Source organism: Camponotus vicinus, unplaced genomic scaffold (assembly GCF_025532165.1).
Source record: "Camponotus vicinus isolate PSW18456_S1 unplaced genomic scaffold, iyCamVici1.0 SCAF_6, whole genome shotgun sequence".
NCBI lineage: Eukaryota > Metazoa > Arthropoda > Insecta > Hymenoptera > Formicidae > Camponotus > Camponotus vicinus.
The window spans coordinates 4383605-4398854 of NW_028141978.1; the positions used below are offsets into that span (position 1 = coordinate 4383605).

The window sequence follows — 15250 nt, forward strand, 5'->3', positions numbered from 1 at the left end:
TTTGATTATAATTCTTGCGCTAAACTAAAACATTGCAATGTCATAGAAACATACACAAGAGTATATACAAAATCCAGGGAATTTTATTAAAATTTTCGACCCAAATTTGATATAAAGCGCATTTTTTATATGTAATATACAATTTCCAATTATTTACATATCACATATATAGATTCTATTTATAAGAAATTTGGTAGGTCTAAATAATTTAAATAAAATGGATATTGTTAATTTTTTATGCACAAATAATTGTTATAAAGATTATCTATGTATTTGAAAAATTCTCGATTCATCTTGTAACACAGTCTCGATTATAGTGCTATATAATTTATTATATATAATTATAAGAAAAATTGGCACTGTCCTAAAGTAAGGATAGAAATACTACCTATAGTTAGCAGAAGACATAAATATTTACCTTTGATAGGCATTCTAAACAATTTGGCGCACATCTTCAGAGAAGATGTATACAAAAGTATACTGTCAAGATCTTCTCCAGGAGTGGTTTGATACACGAACGGTCGGATACGTATCTCATGTCCTACGGCTTGAATCATGGAGCAAGCATTCGTTAAGCGCGCAGCCTGAAAAAAAGTAACATGTGTTAATGAATCTGCAGGAATCAAGAAGAATGATAATGTAATAGCATGTATAATGGATGCAGTATATATCCCACCTGGATAAACGGAGCAATTGATATCAAGATCCATAATATAATATTCACCACATTAACGTATGTGATTGGATAGATGTCATTTGTATCATTGATATAGTATTGAAATAACCATACGATACCCGCAATAGCCCACGACAGATTCACTATAGTATAGATGCATACAGCTGGGCCTAATCCATCATTGAAGTATTTCAACAATTTCTTGAATTCATCAATGTCCTGTAAATCATGCGAACGGAAGAAGGAAGATTTTTCTTCAAGATACAAAGCTAAAATTAGGAGGGAAAGATTATCAGTATGTATGAATGACAAACCCTCATCCAATCGATGGGTAGCAAGATATGCTGGAGCAATTTTCCACGTAAAAAGTAAAGATGTGACATCAATAGCTGTCCTTGCAAGCAATAACTCGTTATAATAGTTCCCTGAATCATATCGTGCCATAAGGTACAAATAACCAGGAATACTTTCAGTGTTACTTTCACTTGGTATGGACTTGGTGCAGAAGATGGAACATAAAAGTAACTCAATCTTTCGCAGGACTAATGAAAATTGTGTTAACAATATAGTTACCTATTCTCCACCCACTGAAACATTATATTTCCTTTTGCCATTTGTATATTCACAGTAATCAATGCCGTGATCATCCACACTATGCTTAATGCTATGAACAACCATAATATATGTACAAGACGCTTCTGATTGCCCTGATTTATTGGATTCGAGGAGAGCAGAAACGCTCTCTCCATCAGATTTTGCAATTGTTCGTTTTCTTTAATGCGAAACAAGTATATCGTGTATAAATATGCGATTAGATGCAATATACTTGGGAGTAAATAACTGAATATCATATTTCCATAGCAGGATGGCTCTTTCCTGCCAACATTTTGCCCCTGCACTAATATTTCATAACAGAATCCACGATCTCTCCTGCAAAATGGCAAATATCTATTTTATTTTAACATTCATAAATGGTTTATTAAAACAAGATAATAATAGATGGACTGAGATATAATTACATATATATTCTATTGATGAAACTTTTTTAATATTTACATTTTATATAATAGATGACATTACCTAAAACAGGCCATATATTGTAAAATGTATCCAATACATATAAATATAGTGACTTGAAGAGTATGAATGTTTGCCAAAATAGAACATTGTAAAGAATGATCTGAATCATCACTGTTGGTTGGTCTTAATCCCATTACGCTTAACAATCTCAAGTATGGTCTGAGTATTTTGTGTTTACAATAATGAAGTATCGCTGATGTACTGATAAAGTTTTCATAATCCTCAGTGATTTCATCCACCTGCTGCGTGTAATAAATTATTTCAATTTATTAAAAACCTCTATGTACTGTATATTATAGAATCTAATCTATTAGATAATAAGAGTAAGATCTAGAATTTATTAATTAGTGCAACAGTGAAAATAACTTACTGTGCTTTGAAGAGTTGTTGTTATACTTGTTAATATTGATGGAGCAGAGATCTCTGTACTTTCTTCATGATTCTGCTGAAGTGAATCTTTACCATTTTTAGGCTTATTATTGGATTCTACCTGTGAATAATTATTAAAATGTTTTTTGTTATAAATTATATATAAAATATATAAAATATAAAAAACAAATTGACTTACATATTTTATTTCATTAATTTTAATAAAAAATTATATAATAAAAGTTTAATTTTATACATACAGAAATATATCCTAAAGGAATTGAATAAATTTCACGAGTTTATACTTGTTAGAATATTTTGAAATTATATTTTGGTCACATTTAATAAATAACACATAAAATAAAATCAATTATCTTGTTTACATTGAAATCAAAACAAATTCCTATTATATTTAATATTAAGCTCAAAGGCTATTAAATTGACATATCGAGAAATAAAAAATTTTGTATTTTTACTTGTAGAGTAACAATGGAATTTCTCAAACTAATCAATTTTATTTTTTAGAAATTTCTTAATTTTAGTATCAGAGTTTTAATCATATGTTCTGATCATATGCTAAAATTAAGAAATTTACAAAAAAAATTTATTAATTTTAAGACACTCAATTGTAATAACAAGACTATCAACAATCTATTGTAATTTTATTTATTGAAAAATTTACTCGCTAATCAAAATAATATAGTTTGGCAACTCACCAACGCCATTTGAAACTCTTTGATCAAGGAGCACACATTGCTCTTGAAAACTTGAAAAGAAAATATTTGTATAGAATGTTTGACATGTGGCTCACTCTAGTACATGAATATAAGTTATATCAGTTTTCTGATGACATTTCACCTTTGTTTGGAGATATCTATGTGCATCAAAGCAAAAATTATTGCACAGTAATATGGCGCTTTGAAGCAAACAATTAATAGATATGAAAATGTTTATGTGTATATATTTACATTTAAAAAATTATTTACATTTACAAAATGATTTAATGAAAAAAAAGCATTTAATTAATAGCGTTAATTTATAAATTAATGTTTCTTTTTGAAAATATTTCTTGCAGGTCGTAATACGTTGTATTCCTTCCGATGATGTTTTGTTTCCGCGGATCGTTTTCTCTATACAAGTAAAAAGAAAATAATAAGGTAAAGAATATTTCGATATTGTTTTACTCTAATTAAATTAAATATTAATAGATATACATTTCCAACAACAAAGGTCATCTCCCTACTGCCACGCGAACCGGACACTTTAACGTTATGCATCTCTTCACTTTCCAATCTCTCGCCAAATATTACTCTGTGAAACAATAATTTTAATTAAGGACTCAAGTAATGCAAACGTTTATGATATATAAATCGAAATAAGCATATAGCAAATTTACTTGTTTTGTTTCTTTCTCTCCAGTCCACCCTCCTGGAACTTTATGTCATTATGAATTTCATTCTTTGCAGTCATATCGTTCTTTACAGTCGCATCATTATCCTCATCGTCACTCTCTTTCTCTCTTTCATTTCTTCTTATTAATCGATAATTCTTTCGCACTTCTTTAACCCATTCTCTTTCATCGTCTGAACTATCGTCGTCAGGACTATCATGTATAAGACTTTCATCCGAGCTATTGCCTTTATGCAGAGAGAAAAATGATTCCGTACAGAGTTTTTTTATATAAGAAAAAGAATTTTTCCTAAAGAATATAGTTTTGAATTTTTTTGTTACCTTGCGATTTGTCCTCATCAGATCGATCTTGTGTCTCTTCCTCTTGTGCCAATTGCTGTTTTAATTTATCTGCTTTATTTTTATCAAGTTGAGAAATAACAGGATTTAATAAAGCATATTCTGCAGAATTCTTATCAATTTGGAAATCAGGATTACTGAAAAGAAATTTAAATCGCTCGTCTTTCAGTAGATTAGAAGATACTTGTTTCTTTTTGTTTTTAACATTTGCATTACACATCAGCTTCAATGCCAATTCTTGATTCACACTTGGCAACTTTTGTATCTGTTTGTTCAAAAAAGTATGTTATAAAAGTGTAAATCTCTCTTTCTTAATATATTGTATACTAAATATATAAACTAAAATTAAGTTAAATAATACCTGTACTCTGCTGACAGCTTCCTCATTAATCTTCTCGCGAATTCTCCTCTTCTTGTATTCTTCAAATTCAAACGGTTTCATTACATCTCTTGTTTTTCTATACAATCGTATATCTACAAAGTAACCATGCATATAAGCCCTGAGTAAATTAGTGCCTTTCAGATGTGAAAGACCTAATTCGTCCAATTCCTTCTCAGTTATAAATTTATAATCATCATAAATAATATCATAATTCAATTCTTCCAATTCTTCTGTGAGATTGTCAAGGAAACTGCACCAGAAAGGGGCAGGACCAAGGCTGGGAATGTAATATATTTGCATCTTTGTAGTTTCATTAGACATCAAAAGCATTCCAGTATTTGGTATAACACATAAATCATTAAAGTTATATTGAGCTTCTATAGAAGTATAATTTTTTCCCTGAAAATAAAACATAATAGTTATAAGATTATATAATTTTAGAATAAATCATTATTTTGTAAGATGCTTTGAAAGATAACAACAAAAATATGAAAATTCTAAAAAAATTTTACTTACAGTATCCTTCTCCCATATTTTTACTATGGAACTGTCCATAGAGTAAACAAGATCCATCTTTTGATGGAAGTCTATGCATTTAATTGGCAATTCATACATGTGATCTTTAATCAAAAATGGTTTACTAGATCTTATGTCAAACAATAATATTTGCCCTACTGATGTGCCAACTCCTAAATTCAAACCTCCTTGAAATTTCAATGCCGTAACCGCAGGAACTGTTTTTAATCTAATAAATTGTTTGTATTAATTTGGAAGTTATTTTTGAAGAAAAAAAATGAAATTCTATGTTTATAACTTACTTGTCTTGAGTAATACAGTGTAAGGCACAGTCAAGTACACCCACCCTATTCCTTACTCTTGGATCCCAAGCTTCAACTTTTCCGTCCTGAGTGCCAACTATGAGTAAGTGATGCAATGGGTTTATTTCACATTTATTTATTGATGTTGCTTCTGTTTCAAACGGTTGCAAAAATTGACCACGTTCAAGATTTATTCTATATATCTTATTACTGCAAAAAGATATATTCATTTTTTATTATATTTCAACGATATAATTTCAAGCACATTTTTAAATACATGTATGTATATTAATAATATATGTAATACATATATAAATCTATTATAATATATATACATATATAAATTTATTTAAATAATAATTAACATATATATGTGCAATCATATAAAGTTTTTAAAAGACTGACCTATCACCCACAATAAAAGTATCACACGATGGATAATGATATTTTAGATCTCTTCCAAAATTTGGTACTCTGAGCCTATAATATTTCCCATGTGCAGCATGAAATTCCACATGGCGATCACAATGTAGAAATATTAACTGGAATAAAATATCATTAAAATAAGTAGATATTCTTGTTATTTAAAATCATTCTATAAACATTATTCTAACTAGCAAATTTTTATATAAAATTAAAGATTCAAATTACTATTAACTAAGTCAAAAGTTAATTCATACAAACTATTTTATATAGGACTTTTCTCCACACATTCATACTTACTTTACTGTAATCATCTGATAATATTTCAAAAGCGACCACTTCAGAATCAAAACATCTCTCAAATTTCAATGCTAAATTACGAACATCAAAACACTTTACACGTGGCTTGTAAATGCCTGTTACAAGGATATGTTGCTCATCTTTAGATAGCTTAAGAGCGGTGCTCACACCAGGCATGTCAAAGTCTTGTATAAGCTCGATACGTCGTCGTATATCTATGAATAATCAATTATAATGTTAAATATATTTGAAGAAAAAGTAAAGAGAATTGTTTTTTAATATAAAATTAGGAATTTTTTGTAACATATTCTTTCTATATAATATACATATATTTATAGTGTTTATATACTTAATATAAAATATACTATAAATATTCTAAATATGGATAGTTTGACAAATTTTTGTACATTAATTAATAATTTTCTCTTACCGACATTCTTTTTTGACAAGTTTCTTCTCTTTCGTTCAGATAACCACTGTAAAATATATATACAATGAAATTTTATATCTAACCTTAAACAATTCGACGCGAACATATGTAGCATAACAATTTTACCTCAGGGAGAGATTTCCCAGCGCTAAGATTGTAAATTTTTATATTATTTGGTGCGGAAACCTGCATCTTTACCGAGATGTACGGACTTTATTTTGGAAATGCAGGAACACGTGCTAATCTTAACGACGCTTTATCCCGAAACTTATACAGAGCTTCGGCTTCGGATACGAGCAGATTGCAAACTAAAATCAGTCACGTGATAGGAGCGAGTTTTATAGACTTTAAATTAAGAAGTATGAACTATTTATATTGTAATAAAAAAAACAATAAAATGCTTTCTAATCTTACTGTGAAAGGAATATAGAAAACATATTAATATACATATTAAAATATAAATGAAAATGCAACATAAATCTAATCTAATATCTGCACTATCTGGAAAATGGAAGGGAAATATATATTGACGAAAAAAAGATAGTTATTAAAATTAATTTATTATAAAATATTATAACTGTATCCGAAATAGAAAATAAAGCGTGAAAATTAAATTTTCTTACATCAATTAGAATAAAAAATCAATTACATTAATCAAGATAAAAAAAAGGATACTATTTATACTCGCCTATATCTATATTTGTTTCGTACAAAGATTTCGTCGTGTGATATTTTTTATATTTGATAAGAACAAGTGAAAAAAAAATAAAAAGGTATTACAAACATTTTTCATATTCTGGAGCCAAAACATTATAGTATTGGTTGCAGATCGTTTTTTCAGTCGAGTACTTCTTCAGCGGTTCTTAAAGAGATAGAAATCTTTTTTGGGATAAAGTCAGGCGGGTCCAAACCAGCACCTACCAAATACAGCAATACTTCACATATGCATCCATCTGCACATGCTTCATCTTGCACCAAGTGATTTCTATCTTTTTAGGTTCCTGAGAAGCGCTTGGCTGAAAAGTAATATGCAATCGATAATATCTTGGTTCTAGAACATTGACACTGATTTGCTGTTGGAATCGATGCCTTGGTGCATCAGTGGAACAAATACCTGGACATATACGAAAAATATGTGGAGAAGTAATACATGCAATATGTTACATGTAATTACAATTATATATGCATGCATTCCTAGATCTTATTACTTATTATTTATATTTGCATGTTATTTACTGAAATGCTCCATAGAATTTTAACTTTCAAACACATGAGGAATATAAAAAACTGTACAGGTATTTAGATAATTAATTGAGGCACTGACAAATTAAAATATTCTTTTCTCCCTTTTACATATATGTCTAATGTAAAACTCTTATATCTGTTTTCTTTTGTATTCTGCTTCATATATTTTTTAATCTCATTATTCCTTTTCTAATGCTGAAATATTACAACAGAAAATGTATATAGATTAAATGAGAAAAAAATCACAATGAAGATACTTATAAATATAAAATATTTAAAGTATATATATTTCATTACTTTCTCTTTTTTCAATAATATTTTTTCTATTATCCTTAGGCTCGAGTTTGAAGTTTTCTACCATCTTCTCAATAAAATTATCTAAAATTGGTTGTCCAATCTTTGCTGTTATAGGTTCTCTACATAGAGGGCAATTCATTTGAACCTTATTCCAATTATTTATACAGTACTGACAAAATGTATGCGAGCAATTTAATATTGTTGCTTTCAAAAATAATTCCGAACATATGCTACATGTAAGCTCATTATCAATGTTGTTTATATACTGATGAATGTTTTCAATCCAAGTGGATGTATTTTTTCTGAGCTCTATAATGTCTACAAATATATGATTATTTATATACTATTTAATTTTAAATAATTTTAATAACTATTTAATATTATAAAATAATTTTAATTACTATTTACATAAGGAATAAAAATAAAGATTTAAAAAATTTTCAATAGATTATAATTAAGATTAGATTAGATTTAAGATTAGATTATAATTAAGATTATTTCAAAATCTTCACATAGATAAATAGCATTATAGATATGAAATATAACTTGTATATAAAATTTATTAAAACATACTATCCAATTTTTTTCTCATTTCTTCTTCTTTTTTCATATGTACCAATGTTTTTAATATTACCATATATTTTAACGTTCCTATTTGTTGTATGTTCATCTCTAATTCTTTTATGGTTTGTTGTCTTGTAGCAATGTCTTTTTGTAATTTGTCTCCTAACAATTTTGCAATTTTCCTTAATAGATCTTCTTTATTATTCTTAGCTGCAGTTTGCTGTAACAAATCATTAAATTATTGTCCTAACACGTTCTGCTCCTTTGTTTTACTTTAATTATCTTTGACTTCTTTTCTTTCACATTTGATTCTCTGCAAATGTTTTTTGTTTGATAACAAATATGATCAAGTGTTCTTTCACTCGTACATACCTTCTTAACTCTTTGAGCAAAATTAAATATATATTTAAATTTTACGTTAGGACTAAATTGTATAACATCACCAGGAGAGACATCTTGCATTATTCCAGGAGGAACAGCAATATTATTAATAAGTGTTACAGAAGTACTTAAATCCTTCAGCTTCCATTTATTATCCTCGCATCTAAAGATACAATGCTTTCTAGATATGGCAATATCTGATATAATCTCATCATTATATTTGGCGCTACCAATTTTAAACTGCACATTTATAAACAAAAAAAAAACAAAATATTTTTAAATTATTTTTTTAAATTTAACCGTTTCATAAACTAGCTTTATATCTAACTTATCTAGAGAAAATTAGCAAAAAATAAAATAAAATAAAATGTTATAAAATATTGCAATAAATTAAATTAATCAATCAAGTTTTAATCAAGTAAATAGATAATAAAAATTTTGTTATATTTCTCATATCAATGTTTCTTTGCTAATTAAATTATTGACACATATTGATCATAATAGTATTCTAACAATTACATATATTTTATTACAGCCATAAATAAAGCTTATAAAACAATTTGCACATGCTTGTAGAAGAAATATATAAATTTCTGTTACACATGTATAAAAATTTTCATTAATATTAATTAAAATTGATTGAGATCGAATGCGATTCAGATTATTAGAATTAATCTAAATCTTGTCGACAACTTTCTTACCTCATTTTTGTTAAGATGTATGGAATGCTCATCATCAATTCTTGTTAAAACTGATTCAAGGATTTTTGGTTCAACTTCGTCATATCGTCTTTTGATTGAACGTTTGATTTGACGAGCCATTTTACAAATAATTATATCAAAACATAGACTTATAGTCTTTTTATACAATTATAATAATTTTTGATGTCAAAAAAAAATCACGTTTTTCTACTTTTTATCGGGTTTTTGTTCTTTATAGAAAAGATGTAACGCGTACCTTCGACTTCAAGAAACCTTTTGTCTATTTCTACGAACATTTAAATTTAATATTTGGTTAACTTACAAGATGGCAACATCGAAGTTCAAACATTTTTATTATATTATATGCAATGCGCATTCAGTAGAAAAAGAACCGCTTAGCAATCAAATGTGATTGGCTGCGTTCAGCAGAAAAAGCTGCTTTGCAACTGTTGTAAAATTCGTAAGCCTGATTGGTGTATGCTCTTAATTTTGACTGAATCTAAGAGTATACACTAATCAGATTCACGAATTTTACAACAGTTGCAAAGCAGCTTTTCCTGCTGAACGCAGCCATTGGCTCTTACTTTTAGCGTCAACAAACCAACGTTGAATGTCAATGGCCGCATTCAGCAGACTCAACAGTTGGGCAACATTACTAGATTTTCCGATGTAATTCGACGCTGATTGGTCGGACCTGAAAGTAGAAACCAATCATGTTCGATTGCTACTAAGGCCCAGTTCCACAATTTACTTTAACCGAAGTTTAACTCGTTAAAGAAGGATTTACATTGCGTTCAATGTCCGATGTATGACAGCTGATTGGATACAATGGGTTTGGGACGCAATGTAAATCCTCCTTTAACGAACTAAACTTCGGTTAGAATAAGTTGTGGAACTGGGCCTTATTAGTTATTTACTATTTGATATGCGTATCACACAATCGCTGTAAACTAATAGCGTTTTCGACTTGTCAGGTTCAATCGCCCAGGGTAGTTTACTAGACGTTATTGACCAATCACAGTCATTCTTTTCAAGAATGTAATCATATATTCTTCAGAAGAATGACTATGATTGGTCAATAACGTCTAGTAAACCACCCCGGAGCGATTGAACCCGACAAGTCGAAAACGCTATAAGCCGATATCGCAACGAAACCGAAAATTATATCGTTAGAGATTTTAATGTTGTCATCCTGCAAGTCAAATGATCAAATTTAAATTATGTTGATAGAAGTGAGCATCATGTATCTATCACTTTTTGTATGGGCTTTGCATACTTGATAAAAGAAAAAAAATTACAGAAAATTAGTCTCCCTCTCTCTCCATCAGCTACATCTGTAAATAATGAACGTGAAAGTTGGATTGAATAACATTAAGTTTGAAGACACTAAATTAAACAAAAAAATAAAAATTACAAATTTTCTCCGACATTGACATTAGTTATTAAACGATGAATTTTTTAGAGTTTTTATTAGAATTATTAAACATTTTTATTATTGACGTTACTATGTACATTATATACAATAATACGCGCGACGTATAATTATATAATTTAAACTTACAAAAGGACAACCAATGAGATTTCTAAGAATATGAATAGGCCGAAATTTTTATTGTAGAATCTAGAACCAGACATTCTGCAATGAAAATGTCTCATATTCACATTCTTTCTTAAAAACCTCATCGATTTTTTTTCTTTTCCAATTTGTTAAGATCTCTGAATATCTCCTTTTTCAGAAGCTTTTGCTTTTTCATCTTTTTAGCTTCTTCCTCCGCGACTCGTGCCTGATACGCCGTTATTCTCTTCGTCATGGTGTCCTTCAGCTGCTTCTGCTTCTTCGCGTAAGTCGTTCTGATCATCTTCATCAAACGCGCGACGTTCTCTTCGTCGGGCTCGCGTACCACGGCGACTCGGCCCTGCTTGAACTTGGGCTTGCGCAAGTGTGGCACGGACTGATGCTTAGGTTTGTCCCTGTACGGGAGCTCCTTCTGCAACTTGCGCGGAATGGACAGCGATTTAAACACCTTGACGTCTCGTTCGATCGGCGTGTATATGGAATCTTTGTTGGCCACGGCATGGATGTGTCTCTCTCGCTTCAACTGGCCCGTAGTCTTCATTCCCCGCCACTGATTCTTCTCCGCGGATGGCAGTAGCAACGACGTCACGGGGTTGTAGAAACGCGGCACGTCGATCTTATACCATGTCCTGCAAAACACTATGTCGCTTAGCATGATTTTGTCTTCAAACGTAGCACGGAAGCAGCCCTCTGGCTTGGCGACCGCCCTCTTGATCTGACCGCGAATACCGGAGACTGTCTTGATCCGAGCACCCTCGAATTTAGCGACCTCGAGCGCGCTGTTGAACATGTCTTTGATAAACGCGGTCTTGCGGTAGATCTTCATGGGCACGCCGGTCAGCTTGAGTTTCTTCACCACGTGCGTGCTTTTGTCCAGCTCCACGATCGAACCGGTTGCCGCGATACGGAAACCCGGTTGCCTAGTCGCGACGTCCTGTACCGCTAAAATTCCGGTACTCTGCGGAGTGATCGGGCCCCAAAAGTGGCTTATACACGCCACGTGCTCCGGGGTGTACTTTAGCATTCGGTGGCGCAGATTATCCTCCAGTTTGGAGTAGATTGGCAACGATTGGAATCTACGCCAGCCTAGGGAGAATATGAGCGGATCGCGGCTCTTCAGGATCTTCGAGTACCATCGGTGCTTCTTGATCCGCGCCTGCACGTAGCCGATATTTTCCTCGCCATGCAACAGGCCGCCGACGATGATTGGATACGTTGGATCCAGATGCGTGATCAACTCGCATGGCACCGCCTCGAGCTCCAGACGTATATACATACCGGGACGGTAGCCTTCCAGCTGGACTCTGACATCGTCGTCCAGTCCTTCGAACTCGGATTTGTTGATGCCCGCCTGTTTTTCCACCTCGGCTTTTAGCTCGTCGTAGTATGTTTTCTTCTCCGTGTTGTCGTATTCCGCATCAAACTGCTCCTTCAGCTTTCTCTTCTTCTCCAGAAGCTCCTTCTTCTCTTCCGCCTCTTCCGCCGAAAGCTCCTTAGGAGTTGCGTCTTCCGCTTTATGTTTTTCTCCAGTTTCCAGATCCTCGAAGTCGCCGTACAAAGCTTCGTCGTCTAGCTTTAAAAGCTCCTCGGCATCCTCCGATTCCTTCCACTTACCCGTTACGAAGCGATTGATTATTAGCGCCTTATTTTCTTCTTTCAACCAATCGCGTAGATTCTCCATCGGAAAGAAAACAGACTCCTCCTGATTCTGCAATTCTCGCTCCTGTATCTTTTGTCTTTGCTGTTCTTGAACTACTCGGAATATTCCGCCTATATCTTCATCAGGCTTTTCATCTTCCTCCTCTTGCTTCTCTTCCGTCATATTTCTCCTTTGGTCAAATACGCCGTAAACCATTTTCATCAGATTTATGTTGTTTTGTTGACGATTGATGAACGCTTCTCTCGCTTTCTCAGCTAAATTTCTCTTCCATTTTAACTCGTCCGAGACTTCCTCTTCGTTCTCGTTCATTTCAATGTCATCTTTTTCTTCTCCTTCTTCATCTTCTTCTTCAGATGCATTTTCCTCGAAATCGCTAGCTCGATCATTCATTTCTAATCCCGCGCGTGAGTCTTCGTCGCTGAGCTCGTCAAAACTTTCATCATCGTTGTTTTGTTTCGAATCTTCCTTGGTTGATTCTAGAAAATTTAATGCTTCTGAAATTTTACTTTTTATCAATTTATCTGATTCCTTACTGAGAGAATGATATACCTCCATATTTTTATGAGAAACATTGTTCTTATCGCTCTTTAATTCAGATTCATCGAGATTATCATTCTCAATAGTTGCATTAATCGTAGTTTTTTTCTTTTTCTTCTCTCTTACATTATCTTCTTCAGTACTTTTTCTCTTGACGGCTTTTCCATTTGGTTTTTCCGAAATTTCCTCATCACTCGATTCATCTTCATCGTTTTCATTTATTTCATCATCATCATCTTCATCATTTTCATTTGTTTCATCATCATCATTTTCATTTGTTTCATCATTATCGTTTTCATTCATTTCATCATCGTCATCTTCGTCTAGAACATTTTTAGATTCCGTGCCTGTTTCATCGTTAAATATTACTTTCCGTCGAATTCTTCCATTATCCATCACTAATTCGCCAGAGTAGGGAGCCATGCTTTCATTCACATCCTCTGATTTTATCGGCGCGGCGTCACTGAATAATTGCAGTTCACTATGTTGTAATTTCTGATCAAGCGTCTCCTGTGTATCCATCAGAGCGCCCGCCAGTCCTGCATCCTCCTCTTTGTAGGAATGACTTCCACCCAATTCCACATATACTGCATCTTTGTCATAAACTATACCACCGACACCAGAAAACGGCGCATAAATCAGTCGTTCTTTTTCTACTAAAGCCCGCTTCTTTATCTGCTCTGGAAGTGGACAGGGATCTGGTAGAAAATTTACATCTTTAATTTTCATATCTCCGCAGCCCGGAATATGAATGGATGTCTCTTTATTCAAAGGAATTCCTCTGATGTACCTAGAAACATATTGAATTATTTTGTAAAATATATAATAATCAAGATTTTAATATATAAAATTATAGATTGCTTTAAAAACATATTTTAGATATAAGCATAAATAAAAAATTTAAATTATCTGTATACATACCCGTACAAACTAATAGTTCTATCAACTTTTTGATTCTTCCTAATTAATTCCGGTGGTGTCAGATCCTCTATTCTGTCAGCAAGCATATAAGGATGAGTGGTGCGCCAAGTCAACGGCCTAAATTTCATAACCGATATAAAACGTGCCAAATTCTTTATCTCTGTACGAAGATACTCATCGTGCAACAATCCAGAGAGATAGAATAATTTTGCACCAGCGTATACTTCTGTCCAGAAGCGATGCTTCAGTGTCTTCTTGATTTTCCTCATTTGTTTAGTGTTCTTTATCAAATCCAAATGAGTGAGGACACCCATTATTCTAGGCATACCGTGCACCTGGCATATATTTAAAAATTCAAATATTTCCATTTCAAATCCAAACGAAGCATCTACCAGCAGTAGCACCAAGTCTGCCACCTTGGCGATATCAATCATGCAGTTTACGTCATTGTTGCATTCCATGAATGTGATTCTTCGCTTCTTGCCAGCAACAACAGTGACCGGACCAAGTATGTTGGTCAAAGGTTGTTTGACGAAACTCTTGATCAAGCATTGAATAACTAATGATTTTCCCACTTTCGGTGGACCTACCACGGCTACCAAGATCGGTGGCGGTTCTAGGGGGGTCCTATCAATTAAAGGTATATGCTGCTTTTTTGTCTCGAGATCTTGCTTACGCCTAAATTTCCTCTCCGCTTTAATCGCGGAGTTGAATGTGAATGCTTTCGGATTTCTCGGTTTATCCGATGTCGAGTCCTGTTGCTTTTTGGCTTTTTTCTTTTCTGCCTTACGACCTGCATTGCGATCTCTGTGACTCTTATGTTTTACCGTATCGTCATCCATTGTTTTTTCTCTTCTTTACAAGACGTTGCTTTCAATTTGAAAACTTAACACGTGATATATTTCTACGTAATTTTAGGTTATATCATACATGTGCTTCTTCTTCTTGGCACCGGGCAGTTTCAAGCGACACGTGCGACCATTGAATAAAGAGTAGGAAGGAGCATGTGCCAATGGCCGCATTCAGCGGATTCAACAGTTGAGCAACATTACTAGACTTTCCGATGTAATTCGACGCTGATTGGTCGGACCTGAAAATAGAAACCAATGACAGAGAAGGACTTTTCAAGTTGCCTAGACTG

General features: G+C 32.5%; 4 protein-coding genes and 1 long non-coding RNA gene across 13 annotated transcripts; 1 reads left to right on the forward strand and 4 right to left on the reverse strand.

Annotated features, from left to right (window-relative positions):
- Positions 1–4: 4 nt before the first annotated feature.
- LOC145973375 (uncharacterized) lies at positions 5–3043 on the reverse strand. 5 transcript variants are annotated; one of them, XM_083102696.1, is made up of 8 exons: positions 2842–2981; positions 2127–2246; positions 1757–1998; positions 1250–1606; positions 991–1171; positions 677–895; positions 419–584; positions 5–24 (listed from the first exon to the last, which is right to left on the reverse strand). In XM_083102696.1, the coding sequence occupies exons 1-8, from the start codon at positions 2848–2850 to the stop codon at positions 20–22; spliced, it is 1299 nt and encodes a 432-aa protein (XP_082958822.1). In that variant the 5' UTR covers positions 2851–2981; the 3' UTR covers positions 5–19. The 5 variants fall into 5 exon arrangements, with proteins under 5 accessions (XP_082958822.1, XP_082958819.1, XP_082958821.1 ...); XM_083102695.1 differs by lacking the exon at positions 5–24 and adding an exon at positions 69–319; XM_083102692.1 differs by lacking the exon at positions 5–24 and adding an exon at positions 2984–3043 and having other exon boundaries at positions 70–584; positions 2842–2891.
- LOC145973379 (uncharacterized) lies at positions 2542–3516 on the forward strand. The gene is made up of 2 exons (XR_014439421.1): positions 2542–3282; positions 3356–3516. It is a non-coding gene; the product is annotated as an uncharacterized LOC145973379 (long non-coding RNA).
- L(2)34fd (nucleolar protein 10 lethal (2) 34Fd) lies at positions 2899–7539 on the reverse strand. Of its 2 annotated transcripts, XR_014439420.1 has the most exons (13): positions 7464–7539; positions 6354–6535; positions 6228–6273; positions 5798–6012; positions 5480–5616; positions 5075–5284; positions 4773–5001; positions 4236–4655; positions 3857–4139; positions 3522–3762; positions 3340–3436; positions 3094–3255; positions 2899–2999 (listed from the first exon to the last, which is right to left on the reverse strand). XR_014439420.1 is itself a non-coding variant. In XM_083102687.1 (12 exons), the coding sequence occupies exons 2-12, from the start codon at positions 6417–6419 to the stop codon at positions 3169–3171; spliced, it is 2031 nt and encodes a 676-aa protein (XP_082958813.1). In that variant the 5' UTR covers positions 6420–6535; positions 7464–7539; the 3' UTR covers positions 3061–3168. The 2 variants fall into 2 exon arrangements, 1 of the variants encoding a protein (XP_082958813.1); XM_083102687.1 differs by lacking the exon at positions 2899–2999 and having other exon boundaries at positions 3061–3255.
- On the reverse strand, positions 6769–10170 carry LOC145973377 (uncharacterized). Of its 4 annotated transcripts, XM_083102701.1 has the most exons (6): positions 10000–10170; positions 9416–9701; positions 8706–8954; positions 8343–8553; positions 7770–8087; positions 6769–7667 (listed from the first exon to the last, which is right to left on the reverse strand). In XM_083102701.1, exons 2-6 carry the CDS (start codon positions 9533–9535, stop codon positions 7651–7653), a joined length of 915 nt encoding a protein of 304 aa, XP_082958827.1. In that variant the 5' UTR covers positions 9536–9701; positions 10000–10170; the 3' UTR covers positions 6769–7650. The 4 variants fall into 4 exon arrangements, with proteins under 4 accessions (XP_082958827.1, XP_082958826.1, XP_082958828.1 ...); XM_083102700.1 differs by lacking the exon at positions 10000–10170 and having other exon boundaries at positions 9416–9839; XM_083102702.1 differs by lacking the exon at positions 10000–10170 and having other exon boundaries at positions 8706–8877; positions 9416–9826.
- A 338-nt stretch (positions 10171–10508) lies between these two features.
- On the reverse strand, positions 10509–15103 carry LOC145972933 (ribosome biogenesis protein BMS1 homolog). The gene is made up of 2 exons (XM_083101981.1): positions 14110–15103; positions 10509–13978 (listed from the first exon to the last, which is right to left on the reverse strand). The coding sequence occupies exons 1-2, from the start codon at positions 14949–14951 to the stop codon at positions 11095–11097; spliced, it is 3726 nt and encodes a 1241-aa protein (XP_082958107.1). The 5' UTR covers positions 14952–15103; the 3' UTR covers positions 10509–11094.
- Positions 15104–15250: the final 147 nt, after the last annotated feature.

Coding starts and splice junctions, on each gene's coding strand:
- LOC145973375 (XM_083102692.1), bottom strand. Junction 1,999..2,126: donor CAACAACTCTTCAAAGCACA/GTAAGTTATTTT, acceptor TATTACACGCAG/CAGGTGGATGAAATCACTGA. Junction 585..676: donor CAATTGCTCCGTTTATCCAG/GTGGGATATATA, acceptor ACTTTTTTTCAG/GCTGCGCGCTTAACGAATGC.
- LOC145973377 (XM_083102701.1), bottom strand. CDS start 9,535: ATGGCTCGTCAAATCAAACGTTCAATCAAAAGACGATATGACGAAGTT. Junction 8,955..9,415: donor TACATCTTAACAAAAATGAG/GTAAGAAAGTTG, acceptor ATAAATGTGCAG/TTTAAAATTGGTAGCGCCAA. Junction 8,088..8,342: donor AATGAGAAAAAAATTGGATA/GTATGTTTTAAT, acceptor ATATATTTGTAG/ACATTATAGAGCTCAGAAAA.
- LOC145972933 (XM_083101981.1), bottom strand. CDS start 14,951: ATGGATGACGATACGGTAAAACATAAGAGTCACAGAGATCGCAATGCA. Junction 13,979..14,109: donor AGAACTATTAGTTTGTACGG/GTATGTATACAG, acceptor ATATGTTTCTAG/GTACATCAGAGGAATTCCTT.